This window comes from Peromyscus leucopus, chromosome 4 (assembly GCF_004664715.2).
Source record: "Peromyscus leucopus breed LL Stock chromosome 4, UCI_PerLeu_2.1, whole genome shotgun sequence".
NCBI lineage: Eukaryota > Metazoa > Chordata > Mammalia > Rodentia > Cricetidae > Peromyscus > Peromyscus leucopus.
The window spans coordinates 101,989,073-102,013,282 of NC_051066.1; the positions used below are offsets into that span (position 1 = coordinate 101,989,073).

A 24,210-nucleotide genomic window follows, 5' to 3' on the forward strand; every position below is an offset into this window, starting at 1 on the left:
ATAATTTTAGTAAATGACTCAGTCCTCTTTCCTGATTCTTCAACCCTGTCCCAAGCATTCAAAGCTGCTATATATCATTGTACCAAGTGTGATCATGAAATCTAAATTGTCTTTGCAAATCAGCATATTTGCCCTCAGTGAGAAGCTGGGGTGTGATCTAAGTCCCTGAGTTGGATGTCAGATGAAACAATTACCTAAATTGTTCCAGTATAAACTCAGGAGTCAGACATTGAGATAAAGACCTGATAAATCCAAGGAACAATGGAGAGTCAATTGGCTGACCATCTCTCCATGTTTTTCCTGATCCACCAGCTCTGAAAAATGCCCCTGAAATCCCTTTTCTCTCTTCCTGTCCCTCTCTAGCAGACCTCCTCAGCCCTCCAGCAACTCTATGGCTGATCCCAATCAGCCAGTTACTGACTCCATCCTTTGATTCAAGGTGGCTTTATTGGCATAGTGGAATGGCCATAGGAACAATTCTCCTACCACACTTTTCTTTTTGGTAGGCCCTCTTTTCACCCTCCCTCCCTCTCTCCATGCCTTCCTTCCTTCCCTCTTCCTTCTTCTTCTTCCCATTCTAACTGCCTCTTCCTGCTGGTTCCTTTTCTTCCCCCTCAGTAGCCCCTCTCTTCTACTTTCATGTCACACATATTCCATTACCCACCTAAGCTAGTTCTTCCTCTCTTCTCATGATTCCCTTTCTGGTTTTTACACACACACACACACACACACACACACACACACACACAACACACACACACATACACACACACACATACACACACACACACACACACTTAAAGTCACTATTTTACATACAAGAGGAAACATGATTTGTTTTTCTGTGTCTGGCTTTTTTATTTAACAAAGTGTTCTCTAGTTCCATCCTTTTCCCTATAAATGCTGTGATTTCATTTTTCTGCCTGATTGAAGAAAGGCTCATTGTATTTATGTACTACATTCCCTTCTCCATTCTTCTACTAATGATCTTGGCTTGGTTTGTTTCTTAGTTATTTTGACTAGTGAAGCAGTAAACATGGATGTGCAAATGTCTCTACAGTATGTTGAGTTAGAGTCCTTTGTGTAGATGATCAGGAATGGACGACTTGATTACATTATAGTTCTATTGTTTGTTTAAAAGTTTTTATTAAATTAAAATTTGTATTTTATGTGCATGAGTGTATTGCCTGCATGTATATCTGTGTACCATGTGCATGCCAGGTGCCAACAGAGGGGAGAAGAGGTGTGAGATTGATCTCCTGGGACTGGAGTTAGCACCCCTGTGGGTGGAGAAGATTTTGTTGTCAATTTGACACAGACTCAGCCGGCGGAAGGGAACCTCATTTAAGGAATTGCCTCCACAGAACTGGCTGTTGGGCACATTGGGGGGCATTTTGTTGATTAATGATTTATATAGGAGGGGCCCAGCCCACTAGGGTGGGACCATTCCTAGGGAGGCGGTCCTGGATCATGTAAGAAAGCAAGCTGAGCATGTCATGGAAAGCCAGCTGGTAAGCACAGTTCCTCTATGAACTCCGTCAGTTCCTGCCTCTGGTTTCCTATCTTGCACTCCTGTTCTGGCCTCTCTCAATGATGGGCTGTAAACTGTAAGCTGAAGTAAACTCTCTCCTCCCCAAGCTGGTTTTGGTCATGGTGTTTATCACTGCTACAGAAAGCCGGTTAGGACATTCACCTGTTGAGAAGGCTGGATGCCTTTTCCATTGGCTAGTTAGTACTACTATTTGTGGTAAGGAAGCCAGAGAAGTGGATTCTGACAGCCCTGCCCTTGAGGTCCATGTCCTTGCAGTACTATGCCCTTTTGTTAGATCTCTGGCCATTCTCAGCGAGAGTGTTTTCTTGATGTAGAAGAGTGCCTAGTTCTTTAGTTTGTAGACAGGACGCCCTGTAAATACTAGGAAGGTCATCTCTGAGAGCAGCCCAATGAGTGATTGTTGTGATTTAGTGGTAAATACCCATTTGTCATGCCTTTAGATAAAGATGCAGCTGAGGTTCATACATAACAGTCTTTGAAGGCCAGCAGGCTCCGTTTTAGCTGTCCACACCAGTGTCCCTCCTACTGGCTTCTCTTCCTGTGTCACTTCGTACTTCTCTAGTGAGACTTAGGCTAACTTGTGTCACAAATCCTGTTCCTCATAGTCCTGCCTTAGAGAGAAAGCTAACTAATGCAGGGTCCTAACCTGTTTGTCCCAACCTTTCCCATCACCGTGGACAAAGAATTGTTACCTGCTTTAAAGTCTGTAGAGCATGGACCAGAACTCAGGACCCTCCCTGAAAGGGGTATCTGATGTGAACCCTTCATGTTCGCTGTGGTGAAAAGGATGTAAGGGATGTTGAAGAACTGCTGTCTCTAAGCTTCTCCATGCTGCTGAGTGGGAAGCTGTGAGGAAGTGACCTGCAACCCTGACTCATGCCCCTGCTTCCAAGACGCAAAGTGTGCCGGTCATGAAGGTAGCCGTGGCAAACTCCCTCAGGTTCTGTCTCTGAGCAAATGATCTCACCCCCTCTCTCATCTGCAAGTCATCCTTCTGATCCCTGGGCCAAATTTCTAAGGGCTTAAGTGGCTTTCCTATTTTGCTCCCTCACAGCAATGCAGCAGCTCATAGGCGATGCAGCTGTTGTCGTGAGCACGTGGAAGATTTTATTCTTTAATCGAAATGCGTGCCAACTTGGCTTTGTAGACCTGTTAGCTGAAAGTGAAATGGACATCAGGTTAACAGAAAACTGTGATATTGCTGGAGTGGACTGCACCTCTCCATGTTAGTATCTGTGCATACAGGGAAAAACAATGTGGAACTTCCTCTGGAAGTAGCCTGTGGGCTGCAGGCATGCCTCTCGGAGTGGTCATACAAGCCGCTGGGCCAGGAGTCTTTTTCCAAGTGTCTAGGACAGCATGAGTGGTTCAAGTGAAGATGGAGATGGCAACTATCCTAGGGAACTGCTTTTTGTTCCCGTCCTCCTCATTCTTTCCCTTCCTCTTTCTCCCCTTGCTCTCCCCTTCCTTCACTCCCCTCTCTTTCAGAGGAATGCACTTGTCAATGCTTTCTACCTTTTTAAACTTAGTAGTTAGTGGTTGTTTGTGCCACTTACTGTCATCTCTTATTTTTAGTACTATTTTTAAATTTAGTATTTGAAAATCTGATGCGTTTATACAATATATTTTGATTGTATTTATCCACTCCTATCTACCTCTAACTCACCCTAGTGCTCCCCAACCTGTCTCTCTCCCAACTTCATGTCCTTCTCCTTTTTTTGTTGTTATTAAATAACCCCAGTCATCTAGAACTGAGCATGAGGCTTCCTTTCTGCCTCCTAGCTCTCATAGTCCTGGAAGTTACTCTATAGGCTACTGGGGGAGAACAGGCATGCACAGTCTTACCCAGCTATGAACTCTTTGAACTTATCAGGCAAGAGGTGCCCACTGAGTAATAGTGGTACAGCTGCTAAAGGAATAACCAATACGTCTCTGGTTGTATTTGAGGCTTGCTCCACAAGAATGAATTCATGCCCGGTACTGTAAACCTGGTCAAAAATCTGTGGCTGAGGAAGTCAGGCCCTAGGGGTGAACTTACTACTGTTGTTTGGCTAAATTGTTATGGTACCAAGCTGCCTTCTAAAAATTTATTTGAAGGAATTATAGATAAATGTTATTTCCTGCCTTAAACAGAGAAGCTTTTCTGCAATGAAATCAAATCATGGTTGCTCAAGGTTGTGAGAATAAGTGACAGTGGAATATGCCACCCTAAACTAGACATTTATATCAACACTTCCAAGGCTTAGAGATTGTTGCAGAAGCGGAAGTAGAAAGAATGTAAGAGCTGGAATGTAAGGAAAAGGGCTGTGAAATTCTTACCTCTAGGCATGGCACAGTCCAAGAAGTAATAACCTCATATCAACTATGATTGCTGCAGCAGGACTATCAACAGTTAATAATAGGTTAGAAGGAAATCGCAGGGCCCTGTCCTCCTGGCTGGACTATTGGCTACTGATGGTTTGCATTGGTGAGGCAGTCATTCAGGTGTGTGCCCACTGAGGCTCCCACCAGGCTCCAGTAAATAGTCCCAAAGCCATGGACACACAGATGATCCTAGTTAACCTCTGAGTCTCAAAAACAAAAACAAAACGGAACAACAGAAAAGAAAAACAAAGACATAATTATGGGAGATGGACTTCTGGGGAGAAGGGGCTTTAATAGGAGTGGGAGGGAGATTAGAGAGGCCAAGAAGTGCAGTGATCAGGAGGGATTTTATACATGTATAAAATTATCAAAGAACAAACTCGATGAGAGTAATGGAGAGTGTGGGGCGTTTACCCACCACCCCCACAGTTCCCCAGAGTTTTCCTGAGTGCAATCAGCAGGAAATATTAGATAGAAGGATTTATTGCAGAGAATATCTCGGAGATAAACAGATAGAAAATAAAGGATAGCCTCGAGAGGGCCTGGAACTTATTCCAACGGGCCCCGACTATCTCTGGCCCAGGGTTTTTATAGAGACGCCAAGGGGTGGAGCAAAAGACCTCCTCCCCCAGCACTGCCAAGTGCAGACCATCTCAGACACCTGCACTCAGGCCCGTGGTCCTGATCATCCTCTATTCGGACCTGCTGGGTAAAGCCACGAGGAACCCGAGAATGGGCTCCCACAGGAGAGAAAATGGGAACAAACACTAAAAAAGAAAAAAAACGATATCCTGTTCTGTGAAATAATTGAACAGAAAAACAATTGTATTGTCTCTGTTCCCAGTTCTTTAAAATCATCCCTTTTAAGTATATGAGTCAGGGTGTTTTTTGTTTTGTTTTGTTTTTAAGATGATTAACAAGTTTGAGAACTTCAGCTAGTAACATTTTCAGAAGTGAGCCATCCTAACAAAACTTGCAGCCATCTTTTGGTAAGTCCTGTATCTTGTTCAAAAGGAAGAAAATCAGAACTAAAAATCTAAGCATCCAGAAAACAAATAACGCAATTAAAAAATGGGGTACAGAACTAAGCAGAGAGTTCTCATAAGATGAAACACAAGTGGCTGAGAAACACTTAAAGAAATGTTCAACATACTTAGCCACTAGGAAGTGCAAATTAAAACTACTTTGAGATTTTATCTTATCCCAGTCAGGATGGCCAAAGTCAATAAAATAAATGACATCACATTCTGGCAAAGTTGTAGGGAAAAAGAAACATGTATTCATTGCTGGTGGGAGTGCAAACTTGTCCAGCAATGTGGAAATCAGTGTGGTAGTTCCTTAGGGAGCTGAAAATAGATCTATCTCAAGATCTAGCTACACCACTCTTGAGCATATAACCAAAGGACTCCACATCCTACTACAAAGACACTTGCTTATCTATAGTCATTGCTGTTCAATTCATAAAAGCTAGAAATTAGAAAGAGCATAGATGTCCATCAACTGATGAATGGTTATTGAAAATATGGTACATTTAACAATAAATAAATATTATTCAGCTATTAAGGAAAATGAAAATTTCAGGTAAATGGATTGAGCTAGAAAAAATAATCTTGAGTGAGTTAACCCAGACTCCACCAGACAAATATTGTATATTTTCTCTCATATGTGGGTGTTAGCTTTTAGCTTTCAAAATATGTGCTACAATCTGAATAGCCATAGAGGTCAGGAACCTGGTAAGAGACCATGGAGAAGGAGAGGTTCTTCCAAGGAAGGCGAAACTAGAATAGGAGGATTAAATAGAAGAGAAGGGTAAGGAAGGGATATGGGGAGTGGTAACACTAAGAGGACATTTGAAGAGCCACATGGAAACCTACTACCACAGAAGTTCCTAAACTATGTACATATGTAAAAGAAATTTAAATGAGTCTCCAAATAATAGGAGTGGCAATGCCCCAATTAGACATCTTATACCACCAAATAAATCCCCCAGTGCCAGGAATGTTATATCTTCTTGAGTCACTGACCAAAATGAAATCCCAAACATCGAGTTTGCCAGTGCTGTTGCTTTCTCTCTACAACCTGATCATAAGGCCCTATTGCAAAGACCACACTTATTTATGTCACAGAACACTTGGAGAAGTAGAGCTGGTGCCCAGCTGGAAGCTTCACCCCTCTTCAGTAGTTCGCATAGAAGTACTGAACACTCAGAGAAAATCATCACATCACCAGCTTCAAATCCTGCAGCCTACAACAGTGACCTGCCTGCAGGATATGCTGGTGCAATAGTGGTACACGTGTTACAGGAGTCACCAACCACTTAAAAAAAAACACAACTGGATTTAAGGTCCACTCTATGAGATAGAGCCTATCCCTGACACTGCTAAAAGTGCCAAGAACCTGAGACTAGATAGGTCATGGGCCCAGGGAAATGCCTACTACTATTGCTCTGCTAAAGGAATACAGTAATAAAATGACTCCTAATTGCATACCCCTATACCTATAGATCAGTGCTTCACTCAGCCCACATCAGAGAAGTTTCTTCTTGCAGTAGGTGGGAACTGACACAGACATCCACAACTGGACAATGTACAGAGTGATGACCTTTGGAGCACTCAGTCCTAAACGGGATGTCTTCATCAAACCCCTCCCCTCAAGGCTCTGGCATCTATGTGGAAGAGGAGGCAGGAAGATTGTAAGAACCAGAGGTGGTGGGTGACTCAAAGGAAACCGTGTTTTCCAGACACAACAGGACCGATGCACATATGAATTCACAGAAACTGTGGCAGCATGCACAAACCTGCACAGATACAGGGTAGACAGGGTCCCAGCACCGAAAAGGAGTAGTGGACATGGGCTCCCACCCCTAACCAAGCAGCCATCTGCAACTGATACCCACTGTCAAAGGGAAAACCAGTTTTCTTCAATGCAGTCTCATTTGGTATATGAACCACTTTAAAGGACAGACCCCTTGACCAGGAGTAGTTGGCTAACACAAACAAATTCCATGTTTTTTGTGTAGGCTTTTTGTTTTATTTTGTTTTTGTTTTGTTTTGGTATGCTTTTGTCTTACTGGTTTTTTTGTTTGTTCTGATTTTCATTTTGTGTTTTGTGTTTTTCTTTCTTTCTTTTTTTTTTTTTAAAGAGAGAGCATGAAGTTGGGTGGGTAGGGAGATAGGAAGCTGGGAAAAATCTGGGAGGAGTTTGGGGAGAGGAAACATCAAAATATATTGTATGAAAGACATTTTTTAAATAAAGAGAAAAAAAGAAAATCAAATCAATACAATGGAAGAGCAGGTCAGTAAACATTTTATTGACTGATCTCCTACTCTCTGGCTTTTTTCTTTTTGTAACTGCTGTCTTTACATCCAGATAATGAACTGTTCAGACCTCAGAGAGAGAAGACCCTTCACTGTTTTCTCAGCTATGAAGGGCTGTCAGTGTTTGAGGGAGGGATAATGAGACAAATGAATTCTGGATTAGGACTCCCATGAGTAGACCTGATTAGAAAGATTTGGTTTATTCTGGCCTTCCATGAGATTGTAGGGCTACCTCAAGATGCAACTCGAAACCAAGCTCTTTCTTGAGGGTGGAGAAATATACAGATATACTACTACCATGGAGCCAACGAAGGAACTTTTCATAGCGTCACCAGTGAGGTTTGTATTTAAAAGCTGAAACTTGACTCTAAGTACTCAGATACTTAAATTCATTAGCCATTTTCAAGAGTATTTTAAGTATTTTAAGTATTTAAGTATTTTAAGAGTCAGGACTGCAGCTGACTCAGGACAAAGGTCAAATGAGATTTGAATAGTTTTCTCCAGACTTAATCTATAAAGTATAGATAGCTTGAATAGAGATAAAAGACTGAAAATATTCAAGAATAGTTCTAAGGCAGTGGTTCTCAACCTTCCTAATGCTGCAACTCTTTAATACAGTTCCTCATCTTATGGTGACCCCCAATCATAAAATTATTTCATTGCTGCTTCAAAACTGAATTTTGCTACTTTTATGAATTGTAACTTAAATATCTGATAGGTAGGATATCTGATATGCAACTCCCAAGAAGTTGTGACCCTCGGGTTGAGAACCACTGCCCTAAGGGATAGAGGTGACAGGCAAAAACAACAAGAGAGAGGAGTTGTGTGTGTGCACACATGCTCCTGCATGCATTTGCAATGTGTGTTTTAAGTGACTGTCATATAGGTATATTTAATTACAAACATCTGAGCCCACAATGCATTTCCAAGCAATGGTGGGAGACTTGGATAGTTTGAATGAAAAAAAAAATTCAAACTGAGTGTGACTAATGAAAACAGAACATATTGAATTCTGAAGTAAAACTTCACCTCTGTCTTGGTTTAAACTCACAGGTCCTTGCTAAACACAAAGGGTTGCAATGGGATAAAGTCCTGCGGCTAGAAGAAGTACAAACCAAACTAGGGATTAGTCTGCAAGAAATGTTGTTGGTCACAGAGGATGCCCTTCATGCTGAACCCTACAGCAGGGAGGAGATCTGCAGGTACCTGGGAATTAGTCTGGAGGAACTCCGCACCCAAATCCTGACTCCAAATACTCAAGATGGTGAGTCTGCTGGAAAAAGGCTGGCATGGCCATTTGCCTCACACAGATGGAGTGTTCAAACTCCCCCATGGATACTATGGATTTAAAATCGCATGTTAAGGAATTTGGAGAACATGTATGCTTTGGCTAACTGGGTTGTCTAGGTCTTTAGCTTCCTGCCTACTCATTTATCAACAGACATTTCTTGTGTGTATAGCAGATGTTCTGTGTCTCAGGAGGCTCTCAGTTCTCTAATTCCCTCTTTTTAGGTTTATTTTTCCTATTTGCTTTCTAGTTATATTGTTAATATAAAAAGATTAGGTTAGAGTGTTACTTGTAACTGCTCTACTATTACTCTGAACACCAGAAGGTCTTCACTGCTTCTGCTGAAGTTTGTAGCCTGCAACATGCCAAAATGACAGGTTATTATTATTTTTTGCTGGTTGCCTCTGAACAATGCTGTTTTTATCTAATGGTATCAGGAACAGATGAGGATGGGGTACATTTTAGAGGCCTGTCATGAAGTCTTAGGGTGGTTGTTCCTCTTAGAAGAAAATGTTTTCTCTTTGTGAGAAGCTAGGGACCTGGATATCTAATTGAGATTTAATTTCCTGTGAGGGGAAGTTAGGGAGGCAAGGGCTTGGTGCAGAGATCAGCCTCAGAGCCCCATTGCACTGTGCTATTCAGTTGAGCTATACAACTGGCTACTGGTCACCTTTCATGGAATTCTGATTTTTATCTATCTGTCTATCTATCTATCTATCTATCTATCTATCTATCTATCTATCATCTATCCTTTCATTTGTTTGTTTATCTATCTGTCTATCATCTATCCCTTCATTTGTTTGTTTATCTATCTATCTATCTATCTATCTATCTATCTATCTATCTATCTATCTATTTATTTTTGTGTTACTAGGGATCGAATCCAGGACTTCATGCATGCTAAGCAAGTGCTGTTTCACTAAGCTACATCCCCAGGCCTTTATTGAATTTTTTGAGACAGGATCTCACTAAGTTTCCCAGACAGGCCTTGAACTCACCATGGAATACAAGCTGTCTTATATAGTATTTGGAATTCTCTAGCCTCAGTCTCCAGATCTCAGATCATAGGCCTCTGCCACAAGACCTGACTCCAAAGTAATGTCTTAGGGCTGCAACTAATGACAACTTTGGGACAAGATAAGGGGGTGCTTTGAGAGCAGGGATGGCGTTTTGATTCCTAACATTCTTGCATCTATTGCAGTTCAGACTCAGTCTCTAAAAGTGGACCAGTGCACTTGAGTGCTGGCCAAAGCAAACCTACCATCTGTTTTTGCAAGAAGAAGTTTTTGCTAGACCACAGCGATCTATTTGCTGTGGTTCTTTGGTTCTACAAGAGCTGAGTGTGACACTGAGTAACCCACAAAACCTGAGATGTTTCCTACTTGGCCCTTTGCAGGAAAACCTTGCTGATTCTTGCTCCAGAAAAACAGTTGACTCAAGTTTTCTCCATTTTGCCATGTAAAGAGGCACATTGGGAGGTCCTCCCTTAGAGGAGCAACCGTACAATGTCCATGAACAGAGCTCAGTGCTGGAGAGACGAGTGTGGTCGTTGAGGTCCACTTGGAAGACCAGAAAGGAGAAGTCTCATTGGCTTTCCTAATGATGTAGCAGCTACCAAGGATTAAAGAACAGATGAATCCCAGGCAGACAGGATGGCCCAGCAGGGCAGAGACATGGAGAGGGCTCCATGCCCGAGAAGGGGGATAGCAGAGCACGTTTGGAACTCATGCCTGCAGTGAAGATAAGGGGGTATGCTGGGAGGCAGAGGCTGTGGACAGACATAGCTCACCAAAGCCTTCATAAATAATGCTGTGCATGTGTGTGCTTTCTAGGTGTATTTTCTCATATATGTGGAATCTGGGTTTATAAATACATGTGACACTATTTAAGGAAGGAGAGGGACCAACAGGATGCTGGATAAGAGAGGGTAACAAGGAGTTGGGTATGAACAAAGTTCAATGGTACACATGTAGGAAAATGTTGTAATGTAACTCATCATTGTGCACACTAATTAAAATTAAAGTTTATTAAATGAAGAAATTAAGTAAAGCATTGGGAGGGAGGGCATCCAGGGAGTCTGACTTTCTCTTTTGACCTAAAACATTGTCTAATTTAACTTGGCAGATAGGCTGGGGTAAGTAGGGTGAAGTCTTTACCTCCTAGTGACTCATTAAGTGTCTCCTAGGGATAAGGGCCACACAACAGTCTGGCAAGTATTTGCTAGAATTAGAGCGTTTATCCTGGGAGCCTGGAGGAGATGAGTGGCTTTGGTTCAGAAGAAGGAAACTTGAATTTGAGCTGATTCCTGTAGAAAAACTGTGGATTCCCCAGCCTGAGAGGGTGCTAGGCTGTTGTAGACAGAGTAGAGGCTGAATAAAGGGGGCTCCAGAGGCTGAGTATTGGAGAGTGTGTACCAGGGGGCACAGTGTACAGTGCAAGGCAACAGATGTATTGGCATGGATGCCCATTCAGAAACTAGGTCACCACTCTATGCTGAAAAGATGAAGCATTAGTGATGGCTAGGCCCTCCAGACAGCAAAGGAGGGTTCAGTTAGAGCTGCTGGAGGAAGGACAGGAGGGACAGAGGGAGAGAGCAGCAGAAACTGCTGGGAGGCAAAGCTAAGGCATAGGCTGCTTAGGAAGTTAAGGATGTCGTATGAGAAGTAATTTGGGGAGACAAGGTGACATTCATTTCTTGTCACCATTTTTTTTCTAGTGCCTGAATAACGATGTAGAGCAGATGTGTGTCTCAATGAAATAGTGTGATTTGGGAGTCGCTGGTGAAAAGGTGAGGGAGTCGTAGGTGCTGAGAAGTTTCTCTCAGTGACGCCTTGGCTCAGTCTTTCCATAGCGAGCTTCTCTGAAGGTTCAGAGACCTTGGGGCTGCCTCAGTATGCTTTGTCTCATGGTAACCTTTGTCTCTTCTGTCCCATCCACCTCTTGAACCTGAGCACAGCCCTGAGGACAGTGTTGCCTGGGCTAGCCCTTGCCCTTACTTCTCAAACGCTAGGTCTTGCCTTAGGCATATGCTGCTAAACAACACTATTTTTTATTTATGGGTATTCCTCTTTCTGAAAAGAAATTTTAACCTTTATGGAAACTCAATAAAATATACACTCTCTCTTTAGACATCTCACCTGACCTCAACTATTTCTCTGTATTCATTTTCTCTTTCTAGCAGTCATTCCTCTTTTCCTTCTTTTACCATTGTCTGGAATAAGTTAATTTCCCAGAACTCCTTGGAAAATACAAAGGAAAAATTAATAATTAATATTATTAAATATTTAGTTTTCCCTTAAAGTAATTTTGTAAGAAATAATGCATATTTCATCTTACCTCTATCCAACTTACCTATTCCACTGCTTTTAGGTATTCTTTTCTATAATTTTGTTTGTTTGTTCGTTTGTTTGTTTGTTTGTTTGTTTGTTTGTTTCGAGACAGGGTTTCTTCATGTAGTTTTGGTGCCTGTCCTGGAGCTCGCTTTGTAGACCAGGCTGGCATCAAACTCACAGAGATCCGCCTGGCTCTGCCTCCCGAGTGCTGGGATTAAAGGCGTGCGCCACCACCGCCCGGCCCTTTTTATAATTTTTACTAGTAATTTACTAATGTTTTGTTTCACCCATTAAGTCTCTGTTGGATGAATTAATCCAGTTTGTACTTCTTTTATCCTCAAGGGATTTCTCCTTCATTTACTGAGTAACATTTTAAAAACTAGGAACACAAGTTAACACACTGATTCTAGATTTGTATAGATTAATATTGCTCGATTAAATTTCTAAATCTAGTCATCTTGCTCCGGCTAGTTTTCCAGGTGAGTTTTGAGGACCTGAATCTTTTTTTTTCTTTTTATCCATTTGGTGTGTCCTTCTGAGTTCTTGTTTTGTTTGATCTAAGACTGTAAGCAAGGCTTTCTCTTAACCATTTGGAAGACGGGGCTCTTGCTGAGGTCACTGTACTCAGATTGTATTATTGGAGGCAAGGATGAGAGCGACTCCTAGCAGAGAGCTCTTGAGGGTGCCCTGCCCTTTCCCAGAGGTACCCACTTTTCGCCATGTTTAGTTTTGACTTGAACTGATTTCCCCAGCTAATTGGCTTGGAGCTTCCGCTAACCAGCCAGACCCCAAAGCCCATGCACAATTGTTGTTTTCTTTTTCCAAATTCCTAGTAATTAGATTTAGAAATGTGCAAAGCCATTAAAATTAAACCCACACTCTGAAGGAAAATCCTCAAATCCTTTAGGTGTTTGAAATGGCTGCAGACTAACACTCGGAAGCAATTAGGACTACTTGCTAGGCAGTGAATACACTGTGATTGTTTAGGTGCATGCTTTCATGGTCTGGGGGCCTGGAAACTCAGAGGCCACACTTAGTTCAGATGGCTGTTTCCTAAGTCACAATGAGAGAGGAAGAGATGCAAGAAGCTGGGAGCAGTGTGCTCAGTGCCAAGCACAGGGCAGTGGTGTTAACACACACCAGGAGACAGGAATTTGTGGAGAAGGTGGGCCCTGAGGTAAGAACGGGCTGGTTAGCTCGGAGGTCGGCTTACCAGAGGGAGCATTAGCTGGGAGCATTTGTTTGGGAGTGTCCAGGCTATGTTCTGGGCTGGGATACACTGGCTGAGTGGCTGCACGGTGCTAAACTGGACACCTTTCCTTGCTTGCGTGAGCAGCTCTGCTTGTGGTCACGCACTCACAAAGTATTGACCCATTGCTCGTTTGGCTTCCGATCCTACGCAATAATAATGACTTTTCATCATGCACAGGGCCCTGGCGTGAGGCTCTTTAGGAAGACACCTAGAGTTGAGGAGCAGCAACAGCAGCTAAACATCCACAAATACCACAAGACACCTGGGTGCTTACTCTGTGGTTCATATTCTTCACACATATTATCCGCTATGGTTTTTTCCCTGGAGGCAAACGATAATCTTCACCTCACAGATGAGGAAACTGAGCTGAAAGAGGCGTGACTTGTCACAAGCAGAGGTGATGTGCACTTAATCCTAGTCTCCAACTTCTTCCTATACCCTTTCAGTATGGGGTTCGGTGTTTGGAAATGGCCCTGGGACATGGCGATTGCTTTCTATTAAGCACAGCTCTCTGCACTTGGCTTAGTGACTTGCTTCTGGTCTTGGGGAGTTCACATGGCATCTTTTCAGCAGCCTATCATTCTAGTAGTCTGGGCATGGTCCAGGAAAACATCTTTTTGTGTAGGTGTTCACTTCCTATGGCTTTATTTATTTTTCAAGGTGCTTAGCTTCAGTATAAGAAAATTTCCCAGTAAGAACTCTCAACTAGCAGCTGGGCACAATTTCTCAGCACTGTGCCATTTACATTATGTGAGTATTATGAATGGATTTGGTGGCATTTAATAGATTTTTCCTGCACGTCAACAATAAAACAACCACCCACTGTGTCTGTATGGACACTGACAATTCTAACCATATTTAGGTTTAGGCCATTGCTACACATTCATAGCAAAAGTTTGTATGGTTTTTAAAGAAACGTCTTTAAGGAAGATGGCTGTTATTATCTTCAGGGTGGATTAAAGTAGGAGACAACAAGAGTGTTTATCTTTATTCTGTCAATCACCAGTGCTGTAACAAGCAAAGAAAACCAGAGACTACCTAAATAAGAAATCAGTATAATATGGCATGGAAATAAATTATAACATGTGGCAAGATGAAGAAGTATAAACCTCTATAGAGTTAACAAATAGCAAGTTATGTGCTTTATAAAGGAATGGAGAGAGCGAGGAGGAGATGAGGTGGGACATGGGAAATCAGAAAGGGTCTGAGAAATGGAGGGGCTGCGTGGGTGTCCACAGAACCTCCCTATGGAAGGCGTGTAAGACCAAGCAGCCATACTTGTGTGTACCTTTGTCCTGGGTGTGCCGAGCATGCTCTCCTTGCCCGTCCTTTCAGCATCTTACCAGGTACGTTATGAGCACCTAGACAATAGGACATCTCATCAGATGTTTCTGAAAGCGAATCACTTTTATCTTTCAAATGCCTGCCTGAGATTTGGAGAGATCAGGTAGAGTATAAGGTATGTCTTTGAGCACAGGCTTTACTCACCCTGATCTACTGTCTTTCAGACTTGCCATGAGGAAGTTGACAGGGGCCTCATGGTGCATGTGGGTAACACTCCTTCTAGGTGCCCAGCACCCAGTGCCGGCCTCCAGCCCCAGCCCCCAGCGCCAGCACCCACGCTGCTGCAGCTATCACTGTATCTATCCCCCAAGTACCTCTCAAAAACTGTAGTGGGGATAAGTGACCAGAGACTTAGAAGTTGCTTTTTATTCCTCCATTCAACAAATTATCAACCAAGGGACTGTTAAGCTCTGTGCCAAGTGCTGTGCACCTGCTCAGCGCTGCTGGAACAGTCCTAATTTAGTTTAGGATTTTGTGGGAGGACAACAACAACAATAATAGTACCCTGATGGAAGTGTGTTACTGACTTCTCAGATAAGCACTGATTTTTCCTTTTCCTCTCTCTCATCTGTATTCTCCTACATTTCCCTCCTGTAATTCCTTTCTATTAATTAGTTGAACAAAGCTAATGCAGTTATTATTATTATTTTTACAGGCCAGGCTGGCTATAGGCAAATATGACATTGTTCTTCAGCCCCTTTTAGCTCTGTGTTGACTTGACTCCCTTTTGAAATGGTGTCTTTTATTTTTCCAAGAACCAAATTGCAGCAAAATTCTGGGAAGTTAGTAGGGAGCTACTTTTTTCTAAGAAAAAGACAAAAACTTTTAAATGTGGCCCGTCTAAGGGATGGCACGATGACATGTGTTGAGACCTTGCTGGATGTGAGAAATCCTATTCGGTTCTGGGGGAAGACGTCTCAGTCCCTTCCCTCCTGAGCCAGCATGGTGACTGCAGATGAAAATACATGCATGACCCCAGAGAGGTGCGGAGAGGCTGGAGACCCTCCGACCTTTGCTCTTTTGGTGAGCTCCATGGAAGCTGGTCCTGGGCTGCTCTTGAACGAGGAGCAAGGGTTGCAGAAGGAGTGTGTGGGATACAGATGTTGAGCCTCCTCTCTGAGACTCTGGACAGTGTGGAGAACATGTCGGTAGGAAATGTGTCACAACCCCTTGTAAGAGGTGACAAAGGATGACGCTGAGGGGCCTCATTGGACAGTGGAAAATATACTAGCATTTCGTGGAATGAAATAGTTAAGAAGGGGAGTGTAGACTCATTAGAAGCGAGGAGGAGAGCAGGGGAAGGTGATGGATACAATGGTCCAGACCTGAGACGGTGAGAATCCATAGGCTGTAGAGTGGGAAGGAGAGAAAGAGGGGCCCTGTCCTGTCATGTCGCAGGGACATTTATATATTGCTACAGTGTCGCGTCCAGGTCGAAGGAGACTGGAGCAGAAGCTTGAAGGCTCGAGGAGGAAGCCTCATTATGAAGCTGACAGTGCCGGCCCCTGCAGCGCGCCTTACATGTGGGTGCCGTTACCCTGCGTGGACAAAGTGGCAATTGTGCTCTGGACTTCAAACTATTCACAAATGCCGCATGGAATGTAGTTTTCCACAGATTATGTGGCTTTTCATGGAGAGCGTGTATACTTTTCTTCATTGCTGGTTTTGCTTTTTAAAAGCAGGTAGTTAAATATGTTTTTCTCTTTAAATGTAAAATGCTAATTTAATATAGTCTTTGCAGCATGGGAATGGGGTACTAATGTGACTGAGAACAGCAGTCCATTTTGTGTGGCTTTGACCATTTCATAAATTTCACATTTATGAAAAATAGTATTACTAGGAAAATAAATTTGAAACCACAGTCCAGCTTCAATGGGGATTATATAGTGTTTTTCCATTATATGCTTCACTGGTGCAGAGTCGATGCCTCAGAACAGGGAATTACGACTTTGCTGCATGAGAAACACAGGGCCGGGAGAGGGCCCTGGAGCGTTTGCAGCGTCTGCCTCTGAACTTCTGCTCTTGGTAACAAGCAACTGGCTAGCCTGTTAGAGCTTTCTATGTTGAAGGGAACTCAGCCAGTGGCATGCAGCGTCACAGCTTCTCACCCAAAAAGGGGGAAGTATTTTGGGGTCTGAGAGTCTCAGAAAGATTAAGTCTACACTCCTAAGATAAAGATGACTACTTCTCTTAGACCAGCATGTTAATTTATTTTGTTTGAATTATCCCGAGATGAAGTCTTCATCTAGGCTAAGGATGATTTCCACACTATTTGTTACCTTTTAGCTCATCCAGTGAAACAACAGTCTGCATCCTCTCATGTCCCTTGTACTTTGTGCAGTTTTCTATTAGGAGACTTGAAAAACCCACCACACCGAGAAGGACCAGCTTTCCCTTGCATGGTGGCAGATCCAGGCCCAGGACGACAGTCAACCCTGGAAATGCCATTCAGGAGTAGAGGGACAATTGTAGAACACTTGCCTGATGTGTATGAGGCCCTGAGTTCAACCCCCAACACTGTAGACAATGAAAGGAAAGATGCACACACCAGAGTGCCATAAGCATGTGGAGGAGGCTTGCAGTTGAGTCATGGGAGTGAAGCTGCCATGGCATTCCCGGCCCTCGGAGGCTGACAGAAGGTGCTTCTCTGCACCTGAGACCTTGCCCACCTCTGTAGGATCTCTGCTGTCACTGTGGGGGAGAGGGAGGGCCTTGCCTGCTTTGTGGAAATCTGAGTGTCAGATTTCACTCTCTAGGGTCAGTTGAAACCTGTAAGCAAAGGTCCTAGGTTCCTCTCGCCTTGCCGGGCTGGAGCCATGCCTGGGCTTTTGACTGTCTAGCACAGGTCAGCTGACTAAGTGTCTGAAGAGCAGTGCCATATCCAGACAGCTTCCTGTGGAATGGCGTTGCCAGTGCCTCTCACTGTCTGCCCTGCCGCGTGACGACCGCTTTCTGCTTTTCTCATATTCTAACAGAGAGCAGGCTGTGTATATAATCCTAAAGACCTTGTGAGCTCACTGGTACCTTCACGCCTTCCAGACACCTGTGACAACGTTAACCCCTCTGGAGACAATAAAGATGGGAGGATCGAGCGTGATGCCCGTCTTTCCATTCTTTGGGGGCTAATTCTAAGGCATGCCTGTGTAGTTCTACAATCCACCAAGGCGCCGGGCTCCAGCTGCCTCATTGATTGCCTGCTACCAACATCTTCTTTATTGATGGTTCTCTTTCTCTCTCTCACTGTCCTTACCTTGACTCCGAGAGCTCTGTCTGTAACCCCACTCTTGGTTCTTACTCCGCTTTCAGATTCACCTGGACTAGTATGTGCTCACGACTGTGCCTTCCGTCGGCCGTGAAGAGTGCCTTAGCTACTGCTGCCTTTATTGTTCCCATTCCATGATTTTTCTCTCCAGGAGACTCACTTCTTGAGAGTAAAGAGCCTCTCCCCTTTATTGGTGGTTCTTTAGTTTTAGAGCTGGCATAATGGATCTTTAACAGTGTTCAGGACATAAGACATGAGTGCTGTCTTCACATATTTGAAGGGCTACATTGTGTTTGTGTGTGTGTCTGGGAATCACAGCCCACCAAAACTGGAGGAGGACAGAACATAAATCAATACAGAGCTAACACTGTATCTAGGGGTGGTGATGTTTAGTTGTAAGAGTTCTAGTAGTCTATTCTGACACGATGAGCTACTCAAGGAGGAAGGAAGCTTGCCTAGCTCCCCCTTGCCCCCCATCATGAATTACAGATGCAGAGAGTTTTATGGAACAGGAGTCACACACAGCCCCTGTAAAGGATGGGAAGACAGGTACTAAACTCCTGACATTCCCTTGTTTTTGAAGAGATAAGACGTGCACACTTAACCCTATGGTCCCACCTCTCCCAGCCATCTGATGAGCATGGAGACTGCCTCACTAGTGAGTGGTGAGATGATGTGGCTAGTGTGTGGGAAGCAGGTCCAGGAAAGACAGACAACTCAATTTTTCCAAAAGAAGAAAGAAATCCCGATTCTTGTGTAAAATGTCTCAATTCAAATATACCAAGTAGGCCAAAAAAAATCATCACCGTGGCTGGCCTCGGCCCATGGGTTGATATTTAGTCTGTGGACCAGGTTCTGCAGAGGATATTAACACCGCGGATGTGAAGGTGGCTTCCCAGAGAGATCTCCAAGTTGTAGTCCTGTATGTGCATTTCTCTCAGAGTGGCCCAGGTTGTTCTGTTCTTACAGCAGGGCTCCTAAGTGTCTCCCTGTGCTGGCCTTCTTTCCCAGGCTATACACATAGCCATTTAAAAGATTTTTGTATTTCTTTTAAAGGTGTGGTGTGTGTGTGTGTGTGTATATGTGTGTGTGTGTGTGGTGTGGTGTGTGTGTGTGTGTGTGTGTGTGTGGTGTAGGTACAGTGCCTATGGAAGCCAGAAGACAGCATTGGATCCACTGGAACTGGAGTTGTGGCACTTAGGAGCTGCCCAACGTGGGTGCTGGAATCCAAACAGTTCTTCTGGAAGAGCAGCCAGTGCTTCTAACCACTGAGCAAACTCTCCCGTACCCCCTAACCATACACTTTTTAAAGGCAGAAAGTAGCCGACATGCCTTTGTTACAAAGATTACTTAAAAAGAAAAAGAAAAGCCTATTCAAATTATCTGCTGTGTTTTTAAAACACCATTTGTTTTAGAAACCCCACATTTATGAAACCAAGTATGACACAAACCACTACCCATCATCTACCTGTGATAATGGGTTTTAGGGCTCACGTTGGAGACTGGAGTTGACTGGTTGCCTCTACACGGTATATCCACAAGTTTCTCCAGCTCACCGATGATATTACTGAGGGGTCTTCTCTGTGTTCCCTACTGTGACCGCCCCACACTGTTTGTCTAGCCTGTTTCCAGTTGCAGCTCTGGGAAAAGGACAAGGAGGAGAAGCCTTTGGCCAGCACTTACTGAGTCCCTACCTCGCACTAAATCCTAGTCTGCCTGGGGCGACATGGTGGGAAAATGAAAACGGAGAGCTAGTGTTGTGGTTGAGGGAAGTTGGGCAAGTCAGCACACAGGCAAACAGGGTTAACATTGGAGAGTGATGAGCGTTGAGAAGAAAGCAGGGTGAAGAGCGTGGGCTTATAGAGGAGGGACTGCGCCATCCTGGGCTGAAGGAAGTTGTCCTCGAGGCTGTGATAATACCTCAGGCCTGAATGACAAGGAGGGACCACAGGATGACAGTCACAGGGGAGACCTCATCAGGACAAGGAAACAGCTGTGGCCAGCGTGTTGGGGAAACACAGGACAAGGGATGGAGTTAGAAGGCAAGGTCATAGCTAGCAATTTATTGTGCAGATGAAAGTTCTTCAATAACCAAATATTCATTTGCAGTTCGCTAACAGTCAGAGTTGGTGCTGGAATTTCAGGACTCGATTCCATAGCTATCTAAGATAACAGTGTTCAAGACCAAGGTGGCTACCACACTCAGAGACCTTGCCTTCTCCTGGGTAGGAGAGGTGATGAGTGGTGTAGGGTATCACTGTGATACCCTGAGTATCACAGCTTGAAGGTGTGAGCACAGTAAGAAACAGCTCCTTTCATCCTCTAAGGTGATGCCTCTCTTTAGAGTTAGGAGACCTACAGACTGGACAGATGCCTATGGACATCTGTTTACAAGGCTGGCTGATACAGCATTTCAGATGCTCCTCAGCATTCTCTACAGGCTTGATGCACATAGAACAAGCTAGAGTGTTGGCTCCGGAGGGCAACTGTGACACCCAGTGGATAGTTGCTTCCCTCCTGGAGTGGTCTGTGAGTCTGCTGGAGCCTTGAGCTTGATTGTGAGTGAAAACAGATGCCCCTTACCCTTGCCATCCGAGGTGCCGCTGTTGAGGGGCAGGAGCTGTGGCAGTCTCTACCCACCTTCAGAGCGCCCAGCAGGAGACACTCCCACTGAGAGGGTTTGCTGCTAACCGTTTACAGGAGAGATATAGAAGCTGCCAGGACCGTGGGGTGTGGGCGTGTGTAGCATACTCTGAGTATTTCTTCTCACAGCAGAATTAGAAGTTATGAGAGTTGAATAAAGAAAACTTCTCTGGATGCTTTACGTGAAGAGTGTTCACTCAAGGAAAATATCCAATGCTAAAAGAGTATATTGTTGGTCAGGAAGATGAAAATAGACTCTCCAGAGTGGACTATGTTTTGTTAAGGGTGTGTCCCTGAGCTGGGCACAGATATGATGCTGACGCTCTAGGATGTCAAAGGCTGCAAAAGACTTAGGCAGAGCAACTGAATACACTGTGTGAAGTTTAAAAATATGGAGAATTCCATACAAGAATTTTGATCTTATCCACCTCCCTCATCTCTCTCCCTCTCTGACTCTTCCAGATCCCCTCGATCAAGTTGTCCTTCCAACTTTGTGTCCCCCACTTTTATATAACCTACCAACTGCAATTAGTGCTGCCCATATGTACACAGGTATAAGGGCAGCCTACCAGAGGGCATACCTCGGCTTAGGGAGGAAGAGTCAGCTTTCTTCTGGGATGGTGGGCTTTTGATTTGTTTGTAAACCAACTGAAATTTAAATGGGAACACCTGGGAAGATCGAACCATGGACTGACTACACGAGACCTTAGGGAATCCAGGGTTATTGTGTTAGGTTGATAGGATGGTGAGTCCTTACTTTACAGAGGGTCATGCTTAAGTAGGTAAGGAGAAAATATATGCCATGTATAATCCGTCTAAAATGCTTCATCAGGACAGCTGTTGACACAGAAAAGGAAGGTGTCAATAAGGAAGGGGTAGCCTGTGCTGGTGTATTCTCCACTGTTCTATCTGTGTGGAACTGTTCTCCTGACATTAGTGAATGTTTTCACAGCACAGCATGGTACAGGGATCTGTCACCCAATCAGCATTGCTCTGTGTTCTCGGAGGGTGTGGCTTCACAGGACAGGCTAGTGATTCTGCTACTGTTGGAGGTGACATTGTTCAAAAGTAAAACTGAAACATAAGGAACCCTAAAGTTGACATTTTAAAGATTTTGTTTCAACCTCAAATCTTATGTTTTATTTTTGTTTGTATTTTTTCATTTTTGAGATTTTAATATAGTTTTCCCCCTCCAACTTCCTCCCTTCAAACCCCTCCCACATACCTCTCCTTACTCTCTTTCAAATCCATGACCTCTTTTTGTTGTTGTTGTTGTTGTTGTTGTTGTGTGCGTGTGTGTGTGTGGTGTGTGGTGTGTGTGTGTGTGTGTGAGCGTGAGCGCGCGCACACTGCTAAATACATAATACAACCTGCTAGGATTACATGCTTGGCTTCTAACCTCAAGTTTTAAAAAACAATGATGTTAAGATACAGTTGCCAAAACCATTTTCTTTCCTTTCATGGCATGCGCTCTGCAGCCTGTATTGTATCAAGCATGTACAAAGGAGGCAATGGGGACCCATCTTCAGAACACTTGTGTTAGTTCCTTTTCTGTCGCTGGGTTAAAACACCGACCAAAAGTGGCTTACAGTTCTAGAGAGTCCATAATGGCTGATTATCTTCTATCTGTACAGGAAGTGGAGGGGGGAGCAGGAAGTGGGCAGGGAAATAAATCCCCAAAGTCTGCCCCCAGGGATGGACTTCTTAAGAATTTTATAACTTCTCCAAACAGCATCACAACTGGAGACTAAGAGTTCCATTACACCAGTCTATGTGGGGACATTTCTCTTTCAAACTATGACAGATATCAATCAACTGCCCTTCTTTTTCCTTTCTGAATGGCTGCCAACATCCCCTGGACTGTTTCTTCAATTACTGCAGTTTTGAGCAGGGCATATGCCAGTATTTTGTGTTGGTAAAGCCCCCCCTCCCCCGACCGCCCGCCTTGGGACATGTTACCGCCCTGTCTAAAATAAATTCTCATTTCTGTGGATCTGACTATGGACACAGCAAACTGACAGCACAGTGTGGGTGTCACATGACCTGACTACCAATGGAACAAAACATGTTTTGTGTCTCTGCACCTACATTTAACTCGTGGCTTCTCTTTATTTTTCTTATTTTTCAACCACACGTGGTGTCAGCAGTTACAGATTTAATAATAAAGGGAACCCTGCTGGCTGCCTCTTTCCTCTGTCTCAACACTCAGTTAAGCTGTCAGTGGTGGCTCCTTCTCTTCCTTCTCCTCTTAAACAAAATAGGAAGTCCAGATGGAAGTATTTTGATTTTGAACTGGAGTTAGAAGTACAGTCTCAATTTTATCATAATTAACCTTAAACACCCACTGGGCTCTACCATGGAAAGCTTTGTTAGGTGATAGAGAGTGAGCATTGCTTTTGGGGTGCATGGAGCTAAGAGACTAAATGTCTGTCTCAGGACTCTGCAAAACCTTTGCAGAGCTCTGAGAAAAACTGTGATGCAGAGTACATAAGCCCCAGATGAGCATGGACTGCAAGCCTGGTACAAATTCAGTCAAGAAATGATTTCCAGCTGAGCCCCGCATGGCCTCCAGGATGATGTAAAATGTAATTCGAGCCTTCAGAATGAGGTAAAGTTTTGACATAGAGAGAGAGGGCAGGAAGCCATTTCCGTGTGTGACGAATGAGTATATCCAAAAGCAAAGACTGTTAGAGCAACTACAGATGGAGTAGTTTGGCCGAAGGAAGAGGTCCTGTAGGGATCAGGCACGGGCTATGGTAAACACTGGGGAAATGGCTGTGGACTGAGGCCGTAACTGATGTGAGCAGGCCTTTGTAGGGGAAGCTTAGCCTATCACTGTTGACTGATGGAGGTTATAGGATGGAGTGACCAAGACAGAGATACAACAGAGCCAAGGAGTAAGTCTTTTGTGCTTACTCTCTTCCCTCCATTTCTTGCTAATTCTCTCCCATCCTTTGGTAAGACAGCAAGGAACCCCCTGGTGTGATCCCTCCTGGTCAGCCTGTGGGGGCAGAGTGAAACTTGGGGCACACACAGAAGCAGCAGTCATCAAGAACGCCCTCATCATTGTGGGAACAGCCTACAGGGACACTGGGAGGTCGCACAGAGAGGAAGTCTCTCCTGCATTTTCAGAGGGCAAAGCCTGAGGACCCTGAGAAGTAAATCTCAATCTCATTTCAGAGCCAAGGAAATAGAGCCCAGCAGAGGTAGCAAGTTGGGCACAGCCGGTTGTCACAGCTGACTCACTGTCACAGTTCACTTCGATCCCTGGCACTTTTCTAGCGGCCAGAGGGTATCCATAAATTTCCCTGTCTCACCTGAGCTCCACCACACTATCTTCCACACTGTTCAGCATGTTTCATGGCTTCGTCTGTTACCCTGGGCAGGAGCCAAACGTGGTGTAGCCATTGCATTTGGATGGGGGGGGGGGTGTCACAGCAGTTAGTGGTCCTTGAGGGCTTTGCAGAGTACAGAGCTGTTTCAAGAAGACAATAAATTTACCCATGATGGGTCAGAGATGAGCACTGTTGACATGTAGTGCTTTCCATAGGCTACTCTGTGTGTGTGTGTGTGTGTGTGTGTGTGTGTACATATATAGTGTGTGTACATATATATAGTGTGTATACATACATACACACACACACACACACACACATATATTATATATATATATATATACTATATATATATATATGCTATTGTGTTGTCATTTCCCTCAGTGTTGAGCAATTTCCTGACTAGCAAATTGTCTAAGAATTTGAGTTTTAATGGTCATAATATTTTTTTTGTATTTACTTTTTCAAAAAGTTCTCCGTTATTAGTCATTTGGATTGTCTATATTTTGGCTATGATAAAT

General features: G+C 43.9%; 1 protein-coding gene across 4 annotated transcripts in view; it reads left to right on the forward strand.

Annotated features, from left to right (window-relative positions):
• The window catches only part of Galk2 (galactokinase 2), a 112,880-nt gene that overhangs the window by 78,022 nt on the left and 10,648 nt on the right, over positions 1-24,210 (forward strand). For all 4 annotated transcript variants that reach the window (XM_028892704.2, XM_028892703.2, XM_028892705.2 and 1 more), the window contains exon 8: positions 8,287-8,497. In XM_028892704.2, the coding sequence (XP_028748537.1) occupies positions 8,287-8,497 (211 nt within the window). The remainder of the gene's footprint in view (positions 1-8,286; positions 8,498-24,210) is intronic.